At 42.2% G+C, this 24538-nt stretch overlaps 1 protein-coding gene across 4 annotated transcripts in view; it reads left to right on the top strand.

The window, feature by feature from the left end:
• The window catches only part of LOC150102870 (uncharacterized), a 96435-nt gene extending 91967 nt beyond the window's left edge, over positions 1 to 4468 (top strand). For 3 of the 4 annotated variants that reach the window (XM_090397456.1, XM_090397455.1, XM_090397458.1), the window contains 3 exons: positions 393 to 473; positions 3391 to 3541; positions 3972 to 4468. In XM_090397456.1, the coding sequence (XP_090253582.1) occupies positions 393 to 473; positions 3391 to 3541; positions 3972 to 4245 (506 nt within the window). In that variant the 3' untranslated portion in view covers positions 4246 to 4468. The remainder of the gene's footprint in view (positions 1 to 392; positions 474 to 3390; positions 3542 to 3971) is intronic. The other variant, XM_090397459.1, reaches the window with a different exon arrangement.
• The last annotated feature ends 20070 nt before the right edge of the window (positions 4469 to 24538 follow it).

Genomic DNA, 24538 nt, shown 5'->3' with positions numbered 1-24538 from the left:
GCTTCGAAAGATTAGCGAAGACCACTTGAATCGAAATCCAGGAGCACGAAGTACCGGTAGAGCAACCCGCGGTGACAATTTATGACTTCGTGAATGCATCGTATTCGATGTTTGAAGTTGGCGAAAGACTTTTCCAAGTCATCGCTTTTTTTTTTTTTTTTCTTTCTAAGCTAAGCTTTCCGCAGTTTAAAAAAAGTTCTGCGAAGTGTTTACCCGGAACTGGTTGAAATCTTCGAAATCTGAAATTTATCTAAATTAATAGGCGCGTTAATTACGTTAACTTAATAATCGCAGTGATTATTATAAACAGGCTATTTACATTATTATTATTATAAACAGTCTTTATTTTATGTATTGCAACAGAAAATGAAATATTCTCTTCTTTTCGCCAGGGTTCCTGAGTGACGTTGGTGGCGAGGCAGATAACCGACCTTCCATGCCGTGGAAGTTTTACGGTTCCGCCCGATGTCTAGGTAAGTCATCGGGTGCTCAATGAGCAGACCCTTTTTTTTTCTTGACTTTATAGATGTTAACTGCTATTAGTACCAAGTTGTCCTAAATGATATCCTAGAAGACAGTTCAGATCCGAGTAAAGTTTCTTAAAGTTCTTCTTTTAATCTTTACTTTATATAAATTTTATTTATTATAATCTTATTTTGCTAAATTTATAAATAACCTGTGCTTGGATTAGAGGTGTATAAGCAGAAGCTAATTCCTCTTCACGTGAAGATCACGACATTTTAAAAGGGGACTTCTGCGAAAATCTTATAGAATTGCCCTTACAATGAAATAATAAGGAAGAGGATTTAACTGTTTCCTCTAAACTTGTTGAAATATCAATAAAATTACCGCTTATGTTAATAGCCAGCTCATGTTTGTGCTAAGAAATTTCAAAAGGTTTCGGATCTTGATTTCTCTAAGCAACATACGGTGCTAAATTAAGTTTCTTTCAGTAATTATGACTTCTGGAACAGAGAGCATCCCCTCACGAGTTCCTGCACTTATTTCTATTTGCCTTTGAGAAGGACCAGTAATTCCAGTCAGGTCAATGGAATTCCTAATCCAAATCTGTTGATATCGACTTAGTGGGAAAGACTTCGATTCGAATGCCTTCTACGGATGTAAAGAATCGCTGTAAGGGGTTTTAGCTGCAGGGGAGTTTACGACAGTGAAAGGGTTTTCATTCCGCAAAACAGGCTACAGAGCCGGAACACACAGACATAATGAGCCCACCTCACAGCCGTACTTGCAATTCCAAACAACTCAATCCTTAATCCAAGCAGCGATAAAATGGTGATAAAATGGACTCCTCAGAGGTCGTGTCTTTTAAGTAGTGCAGTACTCGTTCAACTCATGATGATGATGATTACGATACTGGTCGATTATGTTAAGTTTTATCCGCAAGCAGCATTTTTCCTATTTACCAGTGAAGTATGCGCCGGTGGGCAGAGTGGATAATTCTAGCCTACAAGGACGCGAGTTCGAATCGTATTATTAACATGGAAAGATATTAAAAAAAAAAAAAGAAAGAAAGCAAAAACGCCTCTTTTGAATAAAGGAAAATGGAAAAGTCACACTTGATATGTGCATTTTTTAATGTGGATTTCATATTACAAAATGTGGACTTTTGTCGGCGGAATCGTCAACGTTGATATTTGTTGGGAATAAGGGTTAGATAACCGGAAAACCCATCTGTACAGACCAAACATGGAACTTTTTTTAAAGAAGCTTTCGAACAATTTACGAACGTCCATGCTCACGGGCAAGATTTGAACCAACAAATCGACTTGTTAAAAGCGATGACACAGAAATATGTGTGCAGAACGGCAATTTGTTGATGGCGAATGCGAGTTTGTCTCTTCTCAAAATATTATTATCCACAGACAACGCATCTGCAATAATGTTTTCTGAAAACAAAAAAAAAAAACTTTTAAAAAAATACTAAACGCCGTCCGCAACTGGATCATATGAATGTGCCGTGGGAACTTCGTGTTCCTGAGAGAAGATGAATCCTTCACCTACTTCACACTGTGAAGTGGAATCCTCGTATAATCTTCACTCGTTCAGAACTGTATCGGTAGTGTGACCTCATGGAATGGTGTGCTGCCCTCCGGGGCCTAATAACCTCCTTATCTCGGCACACGCGTAACTGCCACTAATTAGGGAGCTCGGAAAGGCGAGCCATCGTTTGCTGTCTCATGATGTTCGCGAACAAACAAACGTGAGGATGGTCGTGATGCTCCGTCAGAACAGCAGCAGCATCTGCTATGAGAGGCAGAGGGGTTGACTTGACGCAGGGACAACAACTGAACCGAGAAAGTGAACTCGAGCATTGACGAGGAGGGTGTTTCTTGGTTCGCTGCTCACAGAAGAGAGAACTGGAAATGTCGTTTCGAACCAAGATTCCTCCGATGATCTGTATTTATCGCACATTCTTCGCGAGCAGAACCATTCCTTCAGAATCGTCGACGTTAGGTCAAGCAGCTGCCGAGAACATCATCGATCCTCGTCGCATTTCATTACGAAACAAACCGTGAATGGCTGCCATTCGACATCTCTCGACGATATTAATATGCATATGCCAGGGGTGAACAAGGATGCGAACGTGCGGTCTGAATAAAGACTGCGTTCAGCGTTCCATTTTGTTCGATGCTAATGGTTCGGCAAATCTTTGAGACCAGCCCACCCCGACCCCGTGTGCTTCAAATATGCACTCCGCTACGCTGCGATGTGGAGAAACCGTAGATTCGTAGAAAACAATCGCCAGACGAGTCTTTTCGTCTGCAAGGAAGGCTGCATGTTAAATAAATAAAGAAAGAAAAAAGATATTTTTCACTAAGCACACGTTGCTCCGGCCATCTCCAAATTAAATAGGGAATGCCCCTTCGGTATCAAAGTGTGTTTGTTATGACGTCGTGATTTCTAAACCCGACATTGCACTTCCGCTCAGTCACCATTCTTGAGTTCTCTGATCCTTAGGAGGGATGACGCGCGTATGTTCCACAAAATGACCAACTGACGTAGTGCTGAAGTAATCTGAAGAGTGCAGTCAAATTCTGAAACAGTTTGGCAGAGGCAGGACGGGGGGGGGGATGGAGGATTCCCGAACCCAATTTCACAGAATAAGTAAAATGTCACACGCAGTCCCGTTGCAGAGCAGGTGGCGTTGTTTTCTGATGCTGACGTAATTGTTCATTGCAAGCGTTAGTAATTGTCCTGCTAATTAAGTTTTTCTTCATTTTTTACTTGAAAACCGTTTATCAGACATTTTTACTTGAGTGCTTTGTTTTGTTGTTGTGATTTGCTTCATTATCATGTTTTGCTTTAGTTTTAGTGTGACGCAACTTCCACTTGGCAACGGCTTCATTTCCTGTTTTTTTCTTATTTCAGATCCCGAAGACAGTGGCTACGATGTCCTTGATGGCGTGCCGTCCGATCTAGAAGGCGAGGGGGAGGGAGACGACGACTTCCTGTTCGAGGTGAGCGACTCCCCCCACCTTCCGACTTTCCGCCTTCAGTTGCCTGCCGCCGGCAGCAAGGCGTAAGTACGCCCTCCGCTTCCGCTGTGGAAAGCTAACCCTGTGCATAATGTATCAGGCTGGTGTGGAGTAGCTAACTAGTCCGCATCTTACTTTAACTGCGTTTGCCTAGTTTGGTAGAGTGGCGTTGCCCCAGAGTAGAGACAAGGCGGCGGCAACTCTCTCGCGAACCCTCCTTTTTTCCTAAGTTAGTGGCGTAAATATTAAAGTGTAGGAAATCGCGTAATTTTTTTTAAATTAAAAAAAAAAAATTTTCTGAGAACCGTGCGATGGAAGGGTTCCTTCCCCAGGGTTAAGGCGTACATTAACGGTGTGTCTTAGTGCTGACTGTTGTCTGTTTGTCTGTGTTGTTGTGTGTGTTCATTCTCTCATTTTTATGCTGTGCATTTCGTTTTCGCTAATTCCATTTTTCTTTTCTTTCTCTCTTTCTAGACCGTGTAACTTCCTGCGGCTATCTGACGTCCTTAGGCAAACGGGGCTAACCTACGACCAGTTCCGGATCCTGCACAGACACGTGGACATATTTCCCATCCCGAGACACGAGTTCGAAGCTTATGCTACGTGCAGCCAGCTACTCACAGGAACCAAGCTGGACAAGCTCCTCGTCCCGGACTGTGCTCCGTCAGATGGCACCACCATCGATCTAGTGAGACTGGACAACCGCATCAGAAACATTCTGGGCATCGAGACAATAACCGTGCGGTAGTATTTGTGTGTGCGTGCACGTGCGTGTGTTGTGAAGGACGCAAGGAACATTACCGAGAACTGTGATTCGCTTATTAAAAAAAAAAAAAAAAAAACTCTCGTGAGCTTTTTTGTGACTTCAGAGAGGTGCGCTGCTGTACTCGCGTAGGACCTGTCATCGGACCTCTTGTATTTCATCAGTTGACCCTTATTAAAGGCTTCTGACGATGTGCACGATTATCGAAGTTGGTCTCACGTCTGGTCTCGTTAAGCGCGTCCCTGCTGGCGTGTGGGATTAAGGTAATAACGGCTCCTGCGGAGCAAGACAGCGCGCCCGTCGCCGTCAATCGATAAGGAACGTGAAAGCCGTAGGACGTGCTGGCTGCGCTTCATATGCACTCCTCGTTCCGCGAGCTTCGTTATTAATTGCATATAAATAGCCGGAGTGTCGCGGACGAACGGCGGCCGAGCGGCCAAATAGTCGGGGGAAACGAGAAAGCGGCGGAGAAAACTGTGAAAGAACGCCCCGGGGCCGACAGCGAAGTGCGGAACTCGAAGTTCACAGAACAATGAGAGAGAGAGGGAGACAGCCGTAGAAGGCACGGAGCGTGCCTGACCACCGGAGTGTGGTGACGGAGAAAAGAAGGAAAGGAAAAACGAAGAAAGAAAAAATGAACGCCAGAATTTTGCTGTTGTTACTGTCGCAGATAGAAAACTGCATTTGTAAACTAGAAATACAGACCTTGGTTTTTAATACCACTCTGAAAACAGTACAGTCAGTATATTTCTGTTGCACACACACACACACACACACACCCTGTTATTATTGAGTTATTAAGTGCTGCAAAGCAATTTCCAGCTGAGACTGTGACGTCATCAAGTCCAGTGTTATGAAATATCTGGAACTGCCGAATCCAGAAATACACGCACATCATCGCAAAAGTGATTATTATTTGAAAAAGTAATAATAAAGGCATCAAGAAAAACGCAGCAATTCTCTTATTTCACCGAGGGAAGAAAAATAAGAGCATCGCTGCTTACACCACACTCGCGGAAGGTGCTGAAGCAAAAAAGTGGCGCCTTCTGAATTAAATACTTGCATGCTTCGTCGTGTTTAGTGAGTCCTCCTGAAGTGATGCCTTATTGTTATTTTTCGTACATATGCGCCTTCTTAACTGTTTTTAAGACTTTTAACTACTTTCAGAAAACACTTCTGTCGATGTGCCGTGGGAAAAAGCACCCCAATCCACTTGGTTGTTCTTCTCCACTGGTAAGCTCAGGAGTACCCAAGACGAACTTCCTCGGCCTACACTGAATATCAGCAGTTTCACAGACACACTCAATTCTGAGTAAGCCACTGGTGTGGTTAAAAAAAAGCATTTCTCCCACGAAAACAGTTCCAAGTTGTTTGAGCAGAAAGTGAAGTTAGTGCAAACACGTAATATTTAAGCGCGAAAAAAAAAAGAAAAATAACTTCCCGTTTTGCGCGAAGTGCTGCTGCTGTAATGTCTACCTCTTCCGGTGGTGAGAGGTAGACATCGTAGAAGCACTCTACGAAGAGACTTCGCTGTCTTGAATAGTTGACGGGGAGAGTTCTTCCCTTGGCGTCAAATGCACAAGGTTCTGATTTACGAAAACCGAATTAAAAATGCGCGGTTTTAAAAGGGCACTCAAGTTACCGTCGTTGCAAAAACTGAAGGTCAGTTTTCCAAATGTTCACCTCCGATGAAAAGCGAGTGTAGGACGTGAATGGAGGAAAAGAAAATTAATTAAGAGCAAATTTCTTTCCAACCAATCAAATGCTGCACAGTTTTATTCGTCTTTCAACATATCGAAGAAATAAGACTTAAAGGAATTGTCTAGCTGTGCATCAACGGAGGCCTCATCTCTTCTAAAAGAATGACAAAAATAACTTGTTTTTTTAATTTTCGTGGACAGAATTAAGCTATTTTTCTTTCCAGCAGGAAATTATCGTAAGTGTTGCGTTGATGTGTCGGCTACTTAAGTGTAAATCTCGTAAATGAGTTCCAAAAATTATTTCATAAATCAGGTAGTTGGAACCACTTTTTCGCCCCGGTTTCTTTTTTCATGCTCGACTGAGATTCCCAATTGGACGAACGAGACGCTGTACGCGTGGACAATGATTGGCTACTAAACGTTTTCTTTATATGCCGCTTTCATCCCCTGGAGAAGGCAGCTGATTCCCCAAAAAATGTTAGTATATTAAAAGAACAGCATTCCCCCTGCCTTTTATTATTCAGCGACAAGATAATCATTTCAAATAAACAATGTAGACGATCATTTCTGCAGTTGCGGTACTTCAAGTCAGTGGAGGCCATTTATTAAACACAATTTCCATTTCTCATCGGCAAAGGACGAATAAAATGCTAAAATATTCAATTCCTTGAATCATAACGAAGTGCATTTGAAAAGTTGAAAAGAAAAGTTCATTCAGAAAATAATTTAACCTTCTCATCTCAACACATTTTACTTTAAAACATTTAGCAGCAAGAAAGGAAACGAAAATTTCATTAAAAATGAAATCTTATCTTAAAATATTCGAAGCAATCAAAAAATTTAAAACAATTTCCCAAACATAAGCAACGGACGTTTCTATCATTACGAGCGGTTGGAAATGAAAGTGCCGCAAAAGAGTCTTTCCCGATTCAACAGACGTTGGCGGTGGGTGCATTCAGTAAATTCCCGATGTTTGCAGTTCCATTCTTCCCTTCGCTCTCTCAAATAACAGCAGTTTTCTTCTTCTTTCTTCAAATGCTTGTTTAAACGGTGAGCCTGAACAGCCTTCGCACAGTAACGGGTAAGAACCCCACTTTTCCCCGTTTCGCTCTTTCTTCATCGACGTTCTTAATAAAAGATTGTCGAGGGGTTTCCAACCACCACAACAAGGCAGTAAATCTGCCTCACAATAAGGGGTGACGGTGAGAACTGAATCCGTGCTGCTCGAGGGACCATCAAAACACAAAAATTCTCCTTGAATATTCGAAAACATCGCGCTCAGTAGAGAAGTGTAGAATTTTGTGTGTTGCAATGATTTAGTGGGCAACATTACGACGCTCTCTTGTTTGGGATCTATAAAAAAAATGGTCCGTGTTTGGTCTCTAGAAGTAAAACGACCCAGTTCAGAAAAAATAATTAATGTTAATATTAATCTACAGAGTCAAAAATGTATCGATTTTATGTACTTCTTGCCCACACAGCTGGAAACATCAGATTATTACGTACTTTCTTATAAAGTTAAAGTTGATTATAACTTACCGAATCCAGAATATTCCGCAGTGCTTCAGGTGCTTTTCCTTCCCAACCTATTACTGAAGCCTGTTTTTCAAAAAAAAAAATATGATTTCGTATCGTACTTATAAGTGCATATTATGAAATGAGCGAACGGAATGATGTTTAATGTTTAGGCGAAACATTAGCCTATGACCGCACAATATTTCAAGTTCAGCTTCATGGAGTTGAAAATCAGGCACAGGGGTTGGATTTTTTTTTTTTTTTTTTTTTATTGTCGAATCTCGTAACAGGGAGTAGAGTGGAGTAAATGGGTGCGAAGGTGTCTGTTTTCATTAAGCTAATTTACGCGAGACCCTTTGAACTCTGAGTTGTTGCCAAAGTGGATGTCAGACGTCCATTTAATTCACTGGTGCTGAGATCCCAACAGTGAGCTGGGAAGTTGGAAGAGCGTGCTAAGATGGGAACGTTCGCGTCAACTGCTGACATATCGACATTAGCGAAACGAGTTCAATGAACACGACCAAGTGATGCCACTTTTGGCGTAACATTTACTCAGCTGTCAGCCTAACAATGCTCATCCTAAATAATTTCGGAAAGGGAGGTGAAGGAATGTATTTGGAACTGTACCTACAATAAGGGGGGGGGGGGATTGCGATCGCCTGGACAATGCACCTCAGTGCTTCCTATCGAAGAAAAAACTCAACTGCACGCGACTTGTAATAAGAGCTAAATATTGCCAAAACGTAGTGACGCCTCTTGGAATACATAAGCGGGAGCGGGGAGTCGACAGTAGTATCGGAAAATAGGATCGTAAGAGATATTTTGGTGCCGTAATTTCACGTCTTCATGTAGCAGCGCATTTGCCATCTTATTACGAGAATAATTTTTACAAATTATTCTCGTAATAAGCATTTCATTTCGAAACTACAATAAGCAGCTACTGTATATAAGGATTATCGTATTAATTTTTATGCCTTTTTTTATTTCTTGGATAATACAAAGACGATTAAAGGCATAAAAAATTAATGGAGCGCGTATTTCGGAAGATAAGGTTAATTGTCATTAACATTGCTTATTATTTCGGTTTATAATGCAAGGATTTGTGTACTCGCAGTGTTCTTAATGTTACAGAGTTGACACGTGTTCGGTTAATGAGAATGGCGATTGGTGGAGGAAATGGGTTTAAAATAGCAAACGCAACACATTTATTTTATCCATGAACAAATTTTATGTCTCCCATCATGATGTATATTTTTTGTTATTTTTAGTTGCTTTTATACATCGTGATGTTTAAAAACAACTCCGAAGTTCATTTCTGCACATCTCGCCATTTATGGCGTTTTAATTGCCAAGCAAGAGTGACTTGCAAATGGCATTGGGTTAAAAATTAAAGTTCTCATTTTCTCTCTCTCTCAACAAATGATTTTAATTTAAATGACGTCCTGAATAAATACTAGTGCTAAGCTGCAAGTAATGGACTCGGAAGAACGCTGTTTTCCACTACAGCAGATGAGGAGCGAAGTTATTTCAGCATTACTTGATTCTCTCCATGCCGACATATTCTGACACACTTGGGAAAGGCTGTTTTAATGGATTATAAACAATACGCGTAGTTTGAATCTAAAATACTTTCATACCACAACTAATACAGGGTAACTAGTTGTTCAGGAGTGGAAATTAAACCTTGTATACATATTAGGGTCGAGATGTGTTTGTGTGCAAGGAGGGACTGGAAGAAAAGCGTAGATCAGCCAAAGAATGGTTGTGTTTGTACACCTTTGCTTGTATTATCGAAAGTTAAGGGACATGGCATGAAATCTTTTTTTTGTGAGAAATTAGAACTGAGTTTTGGTAGCAATTAAGTTGTCCTCTCTGAAGTACAGCAAGGAAATCAGAGTGTGAGCATTATTTATGTCAGAGGCGTCTAATGATTGCGCACTACAAGCTTTGTCAAATGAAAAAGAGAAATGGCACGCGCTGTCATCGCCGAAGCTATGAATAGGATTCGAAGTCGGTGAGAGAGCAGGGGGCGTGTCATTATGTGCAGCAGGAAGCGAGTGGGTGAAAGTACAGAACCCTGGGGTGCTCCTGCAGTGGTGGGAAAATCTGACCATACGAAACCATCTACCGTGACACGTAATAAGCGACCGCAGTGAAAGGTGGCAACCCTTTGATTGCAAGCGATAAAAGGCAGGCCACACGATGATGTGCAAGCCTGAACCATTCACGAGTAGGATTTTTGTTTGTTTGTTTTGAACAGGGCTGTGCTTTTGTTTGGAACCAAGGCTTGGATAATGATGATAAGAAATTTCGAATAGAATTAGAGATGAAGACCTTTTCATTGTGGCGATTATTTCTTGGTCTGTCTGAGCAGGAAAATAGAAGTAAGTGGCAGGATATTGAAAGGAACAGTCGAAGTCAGAGGTCATCCCCTTTGGTACCCCTGTGATAATGCCCAAGCACACAAGACTGAGAATTGGTGGGTGAATGTTCCATGGTGAAGGAACATAACATGGATGATGTTATGATCCGAGTTTACCAAGAGGAGAATCAAAATCCGCAGTGCATTTCGAAGGCAGTCTTTTAAGAAGAGGTCAAGAGTATTGGTAGGATGATGACAGCTGTCTGTTAAGTTCGTTGCTAACGGCAGATACTTCATCATCCCTGCCAGCTTGGTCAGTGGAATTGGAGCAGGGAAGTCAGGCTAAGTCGTGGATGCTTAAGTTTCTCAGAAAGCGGACATCACTATTAGTGGGTATTTAGACCAGAGAAAATCGAGCTCTACAGCGAGGCAGTCAAAGTGGTCATCATATTTGGAAGGCGATAGAAACAGCAAATGAATTCGATATGGCAATATCTGTGGCCAAGCGAACACATGTTGCAACTGTGGACACGATTCAAAGAATCTCCCTGCTGATAGGGTAGCTTCGTCAACAATTCAAAACTTTACTGCAACTAAAAATGTAAACAGAAATTTTTGGGTCATTCATTTTGGAATGCAGAGAAGCTCTCCAGTGACACTTTACGGGATCGGCCAGCCCTATCCGTTTATAGGAAAGGCAGACAATTAGCTGCGATTGTATTTTTCCCTTATATCAATAGCATTCTTCCCCCCCCCCACAGAGTATCACTGTATCTCTGAATAAGTCCACAAAGGATATAATGTGATTTAGTTTAGAAGCTCACAATCACGGCTGCCATTCTTAGACTGATTACGCCAATATCTGAAAAAGAAACACACGTTCACTAGGGCCCTATTTACATTGGCAAGTTGCTTTACTATCATCAATTTATCCCTTCTCATTCATGTCAAGAAGGTGAATAAAGTAATTTTCAACTGAACTGAGTTAGTCAGTTTCACACGGGGTAGCAGGGTTTTTTCGTCTGCAAAATAGGCAAAGTGGCTCCATGGACCGGCAGCAATTTTAATAAAACCGAGACAAAAGAAAAGCAAATGCTTCTGCGACTATCTTCACTAAATGATTCGTCCCCATGAAAAGTAATCATTGTCAGATAGAAATGATCAGGAAAAGACAAGCAGTTAGCAGCAATGTTAAAGAAGCATGGAGTATTCAGGTATTCCTCCGCAAGCATCAAGAAGTCTAACCTGCACCGAGCAACATTCTCCACACCACCAATTTGTTGCTTCGGCATGTAAAGTCTACTGATTCATAACGCATCACATTCTGGCATTGAACTTGACGTTTCACTTACTGAACAGCCCCAACCACTAAAGAAACATTACATGTCCTTACAAGTCTTGTTATGTGATGTATAATTATTACGTGTCACCTTCAGGGAGTCCAAGGACTCATCACGGGAGGGCACTCTACTTCGCTAAATAAACTCTTAGAAATCTGATCGTTTCCTGCTTCGGCAGAGAAGTATGAAATTTAATTCACTTTTGAAGGGGATTCTTGTGTAAGGAGTTATTCGAGGCAAACGGGATCACGACAAATGCTGCAAAATAAATCTGCATTATTCCTGGAATCATTTGACCTCCTTCCAAAAAGAGACAAAGCTGCACAAAGAAATCCATTGCACGACCATATTGCTTAACAAGAAAGGAACTACTTGGCACAGAAAATATTAAATCCAATCCAACAATTAAATCCAACGGACTACGTGCTGAATGAGAATCGGATGGGTATACACTGAAAATGGGTCAGGGGGTCAAAGTAACCTTTCAGCCAAGGTATGATCGTAAGTTGCCACGTCAGCTTCTTCACCTGAAGTAAGTAGAACATCAGGAATGTTGCATGTTGGATTCCATAGCTTTGGCGTCCATTGACGTATGCAGTTGCAGACAAATCAAACACGAATCCAAATCATTCAGATTGATGTTCAACTTGTATGGTGGGCAACTGACCGCGTTTGGGAAAGGCAACTTTCAGGACAACGCTATTGACTAATAATAAAGCACTTCTTGATTTTAGAGTAATTCCCTCGTGGCAGTGCCAGGAAATATTATTCATATTCTGGACAATTCGCTGCCGTATATGCTGTTCTGTAAAAAAAAGTTCCACACCGAGTAAAAAATCAAGTCGAAGCGTAAGGTCTGTGATGATATGGCCCGAGGAAATAAGAGGGCAAAGATTTCCCCATCTGGACCAAAGAAACCCACTTTTGGGAAGAGATGGGACGTTTGGTGGAGTATCAGACCAACACGTTTCACTTTGCTACAGAACCTCAGCCATTCTGGTACAGGAATGGACGAGAATACTTTCAATGGAAAATTAACCGGGAGAATATCATCTGCGAATGGTGGGCCAGTGGGGTAATAAATATTTGCTAACATTTAGGTATCTCTATAAGTTTCTCGGCACAACACACAGATTAGCCAGTACGGTAAGTAAAGAGCTTGTTAGGTTTCGAGACGATTTGGTTGTTTTCTGGATATCCGTGATCTCTTCCAAATTGAGCAGTTGCTGATTCTTTGAAATAAGCAGCAGATTCCAGATAAGCTTATAATTGCTACAAGGTTAAAAACGAATATCAAAAATGGCAAAGGAGAAACCAAAACTTGATGGAGATGAACACATCGTCATCGAAAAGAATCAGATCAAAGCCCCAATAATGGCCTTTGGCGTATTCGCTGTACCTGAGAAATTGCTCGGCCTAGATTCTCGTGGTGGCAGTACTATGACAACGTATTACCACTTCAGTTTTTGTGGCTCCATCAATGAGGAGAAGGAAATAGTCCGACGTACCCCAATCTAATAGAAGGAAGGAAGGAATGGCACCTCGTTCGAGGTTTCTGAATGATCTCTTCTGATACATTCCAAAAATAATTATTCTTGACACTCAGGCCAAAGGCAGAATGATAAACGTGCTTTTTCTTATTGAAAACCTATTTCATTATCACGCATCGGAATGAAAATACGTGTGTGCAGTAGATTCTCACTTGCTCCCACAGAACGATTATTTTGTTTGCAGAGAATTTCCATCACAGATAAATTCGTGAAATTCCCACTGTCAGATCTCCGCATTAATGAAATATTAAGAAGTCGGCAGCTTAAAGAGATAAAAAATTGGCATCTCCATGGAGTACCAGGATTGATTGCCAGAGGTCTCTCCGTTCGGTAAAAGTATATTTTCTGAACCAGGAGGGAAAAGTCCCTTCTCTTCTATGAGACCGACTCGCACATTCGCCTTCTGTTACAATGTCTTTATTATTATTATTATTTTACGTGGCACATCCTAGGAGTCCAAGGACTCATCGCGGTAAGGGACTGCCTTCCACTCCGGCTTCTCTAGTATTACGACGCGAATCGAATCCAAAGTCTTCTTTCCAATGGACAGCATTTTGTTCCATCATTTGTATTTCGGAGGTTGAAAGGGAAGAAAAAACAGTTATCGCGAAGACGATGAAGTTAAAGGCAGACAGTCTCTTATGAAAGAATAAAATGCTACGCAATATCTTCTAATCAAAATAAGTGAGAGCCTCTACACATTGTCTCCTACTGCCAGACTCCCTAATGGTGAGGGAAAAATGTTCGTCCCTATACCATCAAACATCTAATTATTCTCTACGTAAGGTTTGAGTCAATGCAGCTGCACACCTGATTAAGAACGTGAAATTCATCACTTCGTGTGTGCCCTTCTTTATTGTGTGTTGGATTTCAATGAGTACGAGTTCGCTTCTGTCTGCTCTTTCTCAATAATCACTCCTTAGTTCGCCAAGAAGTTCACACGGCCAAAGTTTTATGCATGCAGAGTAATATCGGCGAAGAGAAAATGGATGCAAATGCTCGTGTCTCTCTACTGTGCGGTTGAACCGAGAGTTCGGTTGATTTGGCTGCAGCAAACTTCATTTCGGTTTCTGCTAAATGTTTATTGAGTTTGACGCATTGCGTGAACTGAAGGCTGTTAAGAAGGATGCAAAAGAGGAAGAGATAAACAAGAAGTTATTGCGATTTCATTTCTTCGAGGTTTGAAGAATACTCAGAGTTTATGATCGCTTCAAATTCCGAGTGAAATCACGAGAGTACAGTTCTGCCATTATGAAACCAAGAAAAATGAAAAACCAAGAAATCACGTCGAGTGTCTTAATTTCTGGGTGGAGATTGACAAACAATGAATCGTTTCCACATAAACTCGAATTCGCGATGGCCAAATTAAAAAGATCTGTTCACGATTTATGTGAATAATGATGTTTTATTCGACAGTTATTATATTTTGCATGGTGCATCATCAATGGATGTATAAAAACACTTCGCCAATGCATATTCATTCTTTCTCTAATTTCTCTTTTTCATATCATTGCGCATGGTTTTGTTGTGCGTTGAGAGACAGAATGAAATTGAGATTTCATTCCGCTATTTGCGCTTGTCGCTGCTGCTGCTGTCCATTTGAAAAATCAAGATGGCCTGCCCGATACTAGAAGGTCGTCTCGTGTCAGTTGTCCAGGTGCAGCGAAGCCCCATTTCCTTTCGCCTGTAGGAGATCCGGCAAACGTTCAACCTCTGCACAAGATGACATTCGGATTCTCGCCAAGGCGAATTGACGTTCAGAGTTGCTTTCTCTGCTTTGGTCTTCAGCGATGAGAATTGGAATTCCTTTTTTTTTTTTTTTTTTTAGCATTGTATTGTTTTAAATATAACGAGGGCAGCATCAAGGAAGTCGTAACTGATAGCCCTCTTGTAGAAAGAATCCGCGACTTCAGTTCCTTAATCGTTAAAAATGATTTCACTGTTCAACTGTTCATCTGACGCTTCAAATCTTCTGTTTTCATGGATAAGCGATATTCCTGTTCAGACTTCAGAAGTGAACTTCCCATCGACTATTCGCTCCTCCACGGTCTCATTTTCCCGTGGAATGAGAGTTTAGCACTTCTGTAGTTAACCTTCCTTCCATTTTGTCTTCTATAATTGTTTCATTCTTTGTTAGTAACGTAAGTATATTTTCTTTTAATATTAGATATATTTTAAAAAGTTACTGCTTTGTAGAATTTTTTTTCCACTGTTCGTTTCTTTCAACGTGTCCATAATTTTTAATTTCTGCGACTAATAAGATGTGATTGAAGGAAATATTTCCCGTGACACATCACCTGTGGTGCTGTTCTTTTTAATTTACAATGACATAGTTTGTAACGGATCACTAGGATTCCATGTATTTATCATCGTCTTTTTGTATATTGGAAAAGCCTGGTGACGAATCCCGTCCAGGACCCAAAGTACCTTTAGAAGGTTTTTTTTTTTTCTGGGGAAGGTTTAGCTGGTCTCACATGGAGGTCGTCGTAGGGGTTCCCCTTCTGTAAACGGGTTTTGATCCCACAAATGAGGCAATACGCTGAGTTCATATCCTGAATTACTCAGAATGGTAATTTCAAGCAACCCTTGAAAAACTGAAGTATTTTCTCGGTTTTGTTTTCCTCTCACATTCATCGTCGCTAAAGTTAATAAATCCTCAAGCCTTTCCATTTCTGATCGTGACTCACTCGATGAAGTCTCCTTGGAAGCCGAGGAGCAGCATCTGTGTCTGTTCGGTAAGGATACCAGCCTTACGCAAAACGGCCAATCTGGAAGACCAGGTGTCTCTCTTCGTCTGGTATTTTAACCCGCCTATGTTGCGGAGGCACTTCCGGCAGCTAAGCTAAGCTCAAACATTCTTTGGTACATACAAACTTTCCGATTACGACAAGGTGACGAACTGTCAAGAAAGGCTATGACATTTCTATATTTGTATTTAGTGAAGAAGTTTAAAAATAAATAAATAAAATCTGCATTTGAAAATCCTTGCAGGTTTTCTCGGTTGTTATCTGTCGAGGGAGGAAGTTATTAAAATGCTTAATAACACTAGACTAACACGAAAATAAAATTTGAGTGTTTATTATAATTTCTTTCGACTTGAAGTGCGCTGACGGGTTAGATGCGTGACTTAAGTGAAACCGTGCATAAAATAATATTCGCTGCTTTCTTGAGCAGCTGAAAACTGCGTCTCAAAAGAAAAGAACATTTCGGAAAAAATTTTGTTTCCAAATGACAAACGATTCGGAATTTTGTGCGCTCTTTGAACAAAAATAGTATTTCGTCAAGGTGCCACCTATGTTTATAACGACTGGTTTGAGAGTATCTAAAATTGGCCATCTCGTTATTTTCGCTGTGTCGAGTTGAAGTAAACATTTCAGATGGTTGAGTCGTGCGGTGCTCTGTTTATACAATTGGTGAATGATGAGAAGAACAGGCTACCGAAGAAAATTCATTCACGTGACTGCAATAACCAGGAAGGTCTTTCACTGTTTGGTGTTAAAACGTGGACGAGTAGAACAGGTAAAAAGCGTTTTTTTTTTCTTGCGTTCAACTGCTTGATTATTTTAAGCGGTGTAATTCGGAAGAAATGACTGAAGAAAGATTTCATGGCGCATTTCTCTGAAAACAGCAGGGTTGATCTGCCCCGAAACCATTACTCGAGAATTTTGTTTCATGTTGTGTCAAACCAGGTGGGGGAAGGCAGGGCAGGGAATGAGGAGGGGGTAGAAACAACTTAACAGTCGGTTATTTCCATTTGGCGTTTCTCTCAGAATTATTAATTGAAAGTTTGACAAATAAAAGGAATTAAATATTTGACGTTCCCCTCCCAACATTCAGCAGTGTTGCACGCCCAGAGAAATTGTAAAGCGTGCTTGTGATGAACGCCGACTTGATACACTTAAAATATTCGTTCAATCGACTTAACTTTTCCAAGTCAATCAGCGGACATCTCCTAATTTTCTTATGGAATGTGAGGCATTCATATATTCTTGCAAATCATCTTTACTCCGCATTCTGCGATTAATTGAAGCTGTCACTCCATCGGCAACCGACTAGTTGTCCTCCTCCCACCCCCGCCTATATTCAGCCGCATTCCTTCAGTTTGGTCTACTGATCGGGCGAGTTTTTATTATGCGTCATCCCCCGCTGTTACTGGGATGGCATGCACCCAGTCGAAGCGCATTTTTAATTCTAAGAAATAATCTTGGAATTAAAAATCCAACGTCGAGTGGGAAGAACGGTTTCATTCCCGTTGAGAAACGACGGCTTCATTTGCATGCAACTCACGAAGGAGTGTGAATGTGGAACGTTTCTGCGGCTGTTGGCGGAGGGGTTTTTGTTTGTTTTAAAAACAATTTCATATCTCTAGAGCAACAAATCCTTGCTCTAGAGATCAAAGGTGGAACTTTTTCAAGCCGTTCAGAACCGATAAGTGGGGTAGTGGCCTCATACCGACGATGTGAAAATTTATCTTCCACACGTAACACGAAAAGGTAAAAAGTGTGCAGTTTGATGTGCTTTTCCACCTCAATTTTTCCTTTATGACAAAAGGGTTTATTAAGATAGTGTTATTTTTGAAGCGCAGAGAGGCATTCTTCTTTAGCCACAACTTCCAACAAACTGTCAGGTCAAGCGCATCAAATCTCTCCACTTCTTTCTATCTTCCCAAATTCTTCCTTCGTGAACACCGTATACCAGTTTTTTACCAGTTCACGGTTCTGGATCTTATCTCCACCTTTTCCGTTGTCTTCCCCTCAAATTTAATTTCCTACGTTCTTCTGTATTCTTTATCATTAAATGAGAAAGAATTAATTGCAATAATTGCCTAAAAAATGCCTAATTAAGGAACTCAACCCGTCCCGGACGACGAGAAATGAATCTTGGAAAATGATTCGGAACCAAAGGATCGGTGCGATTTCCGAACTTTTGATTATTAATTCAGTGAGCTAACAATGCAAATGCTCATTAATATCGCGTGATCGTCGGTGCCGAGAGCTCATAAGCGTTTTCTCCAAGTTTTTAGCCCTGAATTATTCCTAATGTCTACATTCCTTATTTGTCTTTCCTTGTTTTTGCCAGCATTGTCCTGAAAACTTTCGTTTCCATTGCTTGTGTTGTATTCAACTCTCTTTTTGTTGGCCTCCGTTGTCTCTGCTGCGTGAGTCAAAATGGGCAAAAAAAGTAACTTTGGTTAATGAAAAGCTTGCACTAAAGTGGGACCTCACTGTCCCCAAGTAGACTATTTTATAATGTTAAAAAAAAAGGTTTGACCCAGTGAAATCCTCCTCGTCATCTCTTGATCTAAACTTCCATCACTAAAAAGAGTAACTTCGCAGATATTTGAAGTTTTCACTACTCTTCAGGTCTTGCCCATTAAATCTAACACCATTAATGTTTACATCTCCGTTGCGGTTTAAAACCACACTCTCATCATCCCTCCTGCTATTAATATGTAACCCATGGTAATGCGTTACATCACTCGTATTCCATTCGTGCAGTTCTTCTGAACGTGCCAAAATCATCACGTCATCTGCAAACACAGCCGCTTTTCGTTTGGGGTCGTCAACTTTGAATCTTGTTGACTTAAAACACGTTTTGAGGCTGAAAGTGACTACCGTAAAGTTCGAAACTGCAGGTATGAATTAAAATCTGCAGAAACTCTGTGATAATTCCGACTTTCGTGTGTATTAATTCGTTATTGGTTTCCATCTGTTTACAGTTCACCTTTGAAAACCAACTGTTTATCTTCTCATTCATACTTCTGATTTCGAAAATAAAAGGCAGGAAGCGATTGTAGCTGTTTAGCAATATATGGAGGATGTGTTTTGCATTGCGCGTGGCCCGCGAACTTCGTTTGTTTTTCTCGAAACACAATGCTAACTGGCGTCATCGTACATGAGATTCGAATCCATGTCTTTTCCAACCGAAGGCTTTCTTCCACCAGCTGTAATTAGGTTAACCTCCTTTGCGTTGGACGCACAGTCGAACAGTAAACTGATCAACGTGCGAAAGGAACTGCGCCCTTACGTCAGAATAGCAAAGACTCGACCGATAGGAAAAGATGATGGTGAAGCATTGGCATTTGATCTCGCATTTCGAGAGGGGGGGGGGAATAATAAGTTAGCGACTTAAAAGATAAAGTAGCATCTTTCTAATTTCATTAAAAGATGAAACAAGAAATGGCATTTAAAATGTGAAGGAAAGAACAATATAGGGGAGACACCCTTCGGGCTGTGTTCAACTTTCTTATCTTGTGTTAGTGGGAGGTAAGAAATGAAGACTTTCTCCAAGTATCTTACAGATTAAAGCTTGGATTCTCATTTTCCTAGCGCAGGACGAGTTTGTCAAAGAAAACTTGGTTCCCTTCGGAAGGCCCGGTGGGTCCTCTGCTGTTCATGCGGGAATGGGAGCAGCGTAATGCCGACACGAAATGTCAGGAAGAATTCGGGGAGTAAATTGCGGTGTGAAAAGAAGAAATGGGCGGGAAAAAGTAAAAGGCGGCAGCTAAAAGGAAAAGTCTCCGAAACATTTTTTTTTTTTTTTTTGCTTAAAAGTTGGAACTCGTTTGATTTCGATGGGGGCTCCTATGGTAAAAAAGACCTGGGTTTGCATCCCGTCTAGGACGCGAAGAACCTTGGTCAGAGCGTTTGAACCGAAGTTGAATTAGCCGGTCTCCTACGGATGCGGCAGGGTTCCTCCAACCAGACATTGGTCCCTTGAACACATCAACAGACTTGCCCTTAAGGGAAGAACAGGCCGGGCTGCATTACTTGCCTAAAGTCCCTAATTTAGGAACTCAACCCGTCCCGGACGACAAGAAATGGATCAATGGAAAACTTGGAAACTGATTCGGATTGATGCGATTTCCGAACTTTTAATTATTAATTCAGTGAGCTAACAACGCAAATGTTCATTAATATCGCGTGATCGTCGGTGCAAAGGTCAAACGAAAGTTTATCGAAGCAACTAAAATCCCCTTTCTACGTGCTATCTGCTCATTCAGACATGTGCTCATCGCTTCCATCCTCCTGGTGTCAGGCATGAAGGCGTTTTGAGACTTCTTTCCAAAAGGATCCAGCAAGAGCAGACACGCAGTTTCAGATTTCGGAGAGAGCTGCGACATCCATCGGAATCCACGATTGTTGGAGGACAAAGTTGGACCTCATTGACCGCTGAAACCAGTGGTATCGAACTGAATACACGCAGGTGCGCAAATCGCACGCATTGATGTGCGACGCATCCTCAAAACTGCAGCAGCCTTGATCATCCGAAGTTTCAGTTGCCATCACGAACGAAATGAATCAATCATTCATTCCATCGTCAAAACCCGCCGAAGTATTAAATAAAACAAACAGAAAACGTGTATTTTCACTGTCATATGGAAATAAACTCTCTCGACGACAAGGAAATAATTAGGGGCAAGTAAAACCGAACATAAAAGAAACCAAAATGTTTATTCAATGGGAAAGAAGATGCTGGATGCATCCGTTGCACTAAGTCATAATCTCAGTGATTAGAAAGTTTCTCGTTAAGGTCGCTTGGTTCTGTTGACGAAGACACCGCCCTTGTTTGTGCATGCTGGGAACAAGGCTGCACACCATTAAAGAACGTTGGTTTGTTCTTAAATGTGACTTATAAAATAGGCCCGTCTTGTAACCGTCTTCGGTTACAAGACGGGCCTATAGAATAACTTTTTTATGCCAGGACTTTCAATAAGATACGACAAGATTTTCATTCGGATCTTACATGAAATTAGTAGAGGGTCCATTCCATATGCAAGGACTCGCTTAAAATCTGGATGAAGTTGATTTCAGTTCAAAGTCATCAGATTTTTAATATTCATAAATGTAGGCGAAAATTACTTTTGATTTTATGGAGCCCCAAATTGGAATAAGATTTATCTTGTCACTTTGTATTTCTGTTGATCGAATGAATTAGTCTCCATTGTATCGAGACAGAGAGTACCTTGTCGGTATAAACATGTAGCCTCGGGTGATTTTATGTGAGCAATCTCCGAGGAAAGTACTAACCCGTCTATATGAAATGTAACCTGTTCTAAGATGGTAATTCACCTACTTTACCAGGGGTACGAGGGCTACTCGGTATCCTACCTAGCAATGAATTTGAGTGTCCATACGGACGTTGAGCTTCATCTGCTCGGTTTGTGCGATGGATGAGGATTAGCAGCAGGAGGTCAGCTGTATTTTATTAACGTTGCGTGACACAGACAGGAAGGACGTATTGACCGCTGCACTTAATATTTCATTCAAAAGTAGGAGCAAGCCTTCGACGAAAGGCAGCGTTAATATTTTACTGAGAATCCAGAAAAGGAGTATCTTGTACGGCGACATTAATACTGTAAGCGAGCAGCGAAATCATAAACAAAACAAACATTTGGCAGCACGAAGAACGACTTCGTTTCCCAAGTGAGTTCTAAACACAACGAGCACATCATCTCGAGAACCCCACGTGTGTCCCGAGTATTTCAGATCGTAATTTGACCCTTTCACCGAAACCTGCAACAGTTTGACACGTTTCGATTGCGAGTAATTAAGAAGACTCAGAGTTAGAAAAATTAACTACCTTGTCAGAACCAAGGGCGAACGAAAGCTGAGCTCCGGCCCCTTGCTGTTCTTGATCAGAACATCATTATTTGTGGCTTCGCTGAACAGCAGCAGTGGTCATGGCAACGAGTGGTTAATACTGCACACTCCGTGGAGGACTTAAGGATCTTGGCGCCTCGAGCGGGGCCGTCAATAGTCGATATGCCAGCCTTTGTACGCAGATATCGGTGGCGAAGGGCGTCGGCGGTCAGTTCACCAGCGCAAATGGTTGCTTATGATGGATGCTCACGGGGAATCTGCCTGCGAAGTTTTCAAATAGCAAAACGGACGCGAGGTTTCGCTATTTGCTAAACCCTCAGGGGGTTTCGCTTAATTGTTACGTCAACCAGCATCACGTACTTGCCACGCTGACCGACCAGCGCTCCAAAGAATCTTCGATCGTCTACGGACAAATGAGCAAACACCCAACAGATGCACATCCGTATACCACCGAGTGTCGTCACGATCTACAGTTTATCCGGGTTACCTCGGAGACGAGTTTGCGTACTCATTGACGAAGGCATTGCAGATTTCCCTTCCTGGAGTTGCCGATTCGTGACTGGAGTGCTCCGCTTTATCCAGATAATCTGGGATATTATGCACAGTCTCTCGGCAACGATCCGTGCTGCGAGAGAGAGATGTTGCTGGCGAGCGAGAATCGTCATCAGCAAAGTGGAACTCGCTCTCTGAAATTTCCTTCTGTCAATGCGAACTCTTCAGATCTTTGCCCAACACAGCTGGCATTTGGAGATTTTGTCCGTCTCTGGCGACGCTTATAGATCGGATTTCGGGACAGCGATTCAAATATGCTATTCGTGCTGAGCGTTGAAGTAGTCAGAAAATTTGCTCCGGCGAGTCACAACATCAGCGATTTCATTTCCTCCACTGCACGAAACGATGCAGTCGCATTAACTTTACGGTGCATTTTAGATGTCGGCGATTGTATTTTTTTTATTTCATATTTTTTTAAAATTTCATATTGGCATTACGTTCATTTGGATCGAATTCTTGTAAATGAGATTTCAAAGGGATTTGAGTCCGACGCCAAGTCCATGGTTTTGCCACCGAAGAGCGCTTCTCTTTCCAGTCATTTTGTAGATCTGTCTCCCCACAGATGGATTGGAAAGAATCCGCCTCAAGACCCACGAATGACGTTACTCGCAGCTTCGAGTGAAGTGCTGTTGTGTGGACTCACTAAATGTGCCACATTCTTATTTCTCGTCGAATTGTGCCGTTCCAAACACAGTGACGTGATCACGTGCAAGTGTCACAAAACATCTCTCGTGATTTTTTTTTCTTTTTTGCTCGTAATTAAAATGGCCATTGTCGTTTTTCTTTTGTTGTCATGGTGATTTCCGCCCCAATCCCCAAAACATGGGTGGCGCTGCCGTATATGCGGGCTGGATGCGAAATGACTGCGTCTCGCTGAGGAAAAGAGATGAAGGATATCACGAGGCTCATTTCCCAATTCTTTCAGGACGGACTCGGTGTTAAGCGTTCGGATGGAGGACAATGTCATTTGCTCTCTCTCGCTGCCATTAGGAACACCGCACTTCTCCAGACCGAGAAAGACTTCCGATTAACATTTTCCGTGGCATTACCCTTGACGAGATCCACGCACGGAAGAGCTCAGCAAATGACAACATTTTTAGCCAACACCAGAAATGTGTCGAATGGCAAGCTCAGCCACGTGGTTTTGGGGCTGCTGGTTGTCCTTAACAGTAAAGCAAAGGGTGCTGGAAAGCGATGTGTTATTCCGTCCCTTAAGGGGTAGGTCGGGTAGTTGCACATCCTTTAAAGAATTGCTAAACTTACTTAAAACGATCGCGGTGAGGAGACCATCTCGATTCTTTAATCAAAGAATCCCTTGACGCTGATTCGACGTGCGCCCTCCCTAAGCACTGCTGCTGAATGCGTTTTCGTGGGTGATCAACACATCCCCAGTTTTGTTTCTCCTTGCGGTGCCGGCCTGAGTGGCTAGCGTATCCGCTCTCCAGCCAAGAGGCTACGGGTTTGAATCCCGACAGCGGCATGGATGTTTGTGATTGCCCTACTAACCATTTACCACATGCACTGCCGTGACCTGTGTCCTGGCGCAGTATGACCTTTGATGTCTTTTCGCCATAAAAAAAATGAAATCAAATCTCCTTCCGTTATTCAAAGGGAGTGGGTGTTTTCTTCCTCCCTCCTACGCAGGAAACGAGAGGTTCCCACTTTTTGAGGTAATCGCGACCACTAAACCTACCGTGCGCTACTTGAACTTTAATGTCATAAAACGCTTCTAATTCGGAGACGTATTATAATGTTATTCGCTCGCTGTCTGAAAGGGACAAACCGTTGACCCTCTCAGTAATGTAGTCACCACACAGTTCGTTCTCAAATGATTGTGTGGGGGATTGTCGTCGTTGTCTGTCCTCGGACATGTAAAAACGCCTATTTGGGCTTCTGCGTCGTGAAGGATATTTGCCGAAAAGACGCTGACCAAAGGAGCACTAAAAGGACGTCAAAAGAATTGAATTCTCGAGATGTTATGAAATCACCTTCTTCCTTGGTGATCTCCGCCAGTGATAGCTGGTTGCGAGTGGATGGTAAGGTCACAGCAATATCCGATGTGACAGAGAGGTTCACCCGCTGTGATCCCCCCCCCCCCCACACACACACCAATATTTCCTTCGTGTACGCAGTAAGCACAGACTCCTTGTTTACTCTGCCCATGAGGAACGTGCCCAGAAACGCTTCCTTTTTTCTCGTCCGTCAGTCGATATTTCTGCGCCGTGATTTACTTGGGTTAACCAGCGCGGTGACTTTGCAGGCGGATTAGTCGCCTGCCTGGTGATACCTGTGCCTGCTTATTTCAGTCACCCTCCCTTCGGTATTTATCCTCGGCGTTGAGGTGGCTACCGTACAGGTGGGGAGCTCGATGGGCGTCATTTATTCCGCAGGGACTAGTGCCGTAAGCTGGCTCGCGCGCACGCACACACACAACTGCTTAGCATTCCACGTGCAAGGGTGCAGCCGTCTTCGCTCGCTTGTGCCCACGTACAGGTGTGTTATTAAGTTGCGTACGGGAAAGAACCGCTGGCTGGCGAATATTTTTCTGGCTTTGCGGAAAGAAACGTATGCAAGTAGAACACAAGCCGTGAAAGGAATGAGCCGAGGGTCGCGGTTTCCTCTAAATATAGGTACGCACGAAGGCTGGCAAGCAGTC

Source organism: Typopeltis vanoorti, chromosome 9, assembly GCF_054136105.1.
Source record: "Typopeltis vanoorti isolate ZY-2024b chromosome 9, IOZ_Tvanoo_1.0, whole genome shotgun sequence".
Taxonomy (NCBI): domain Eukaryota; kingdom Metazoa; phylum Arthropoda; class Arachnida; order Uropygi; family Thelyphonidae; genus Typopeltis; species Typopeltis vanoorti.
This window is presented reverse-complemented; position numbering and strand designations above follow the sequence as displayed.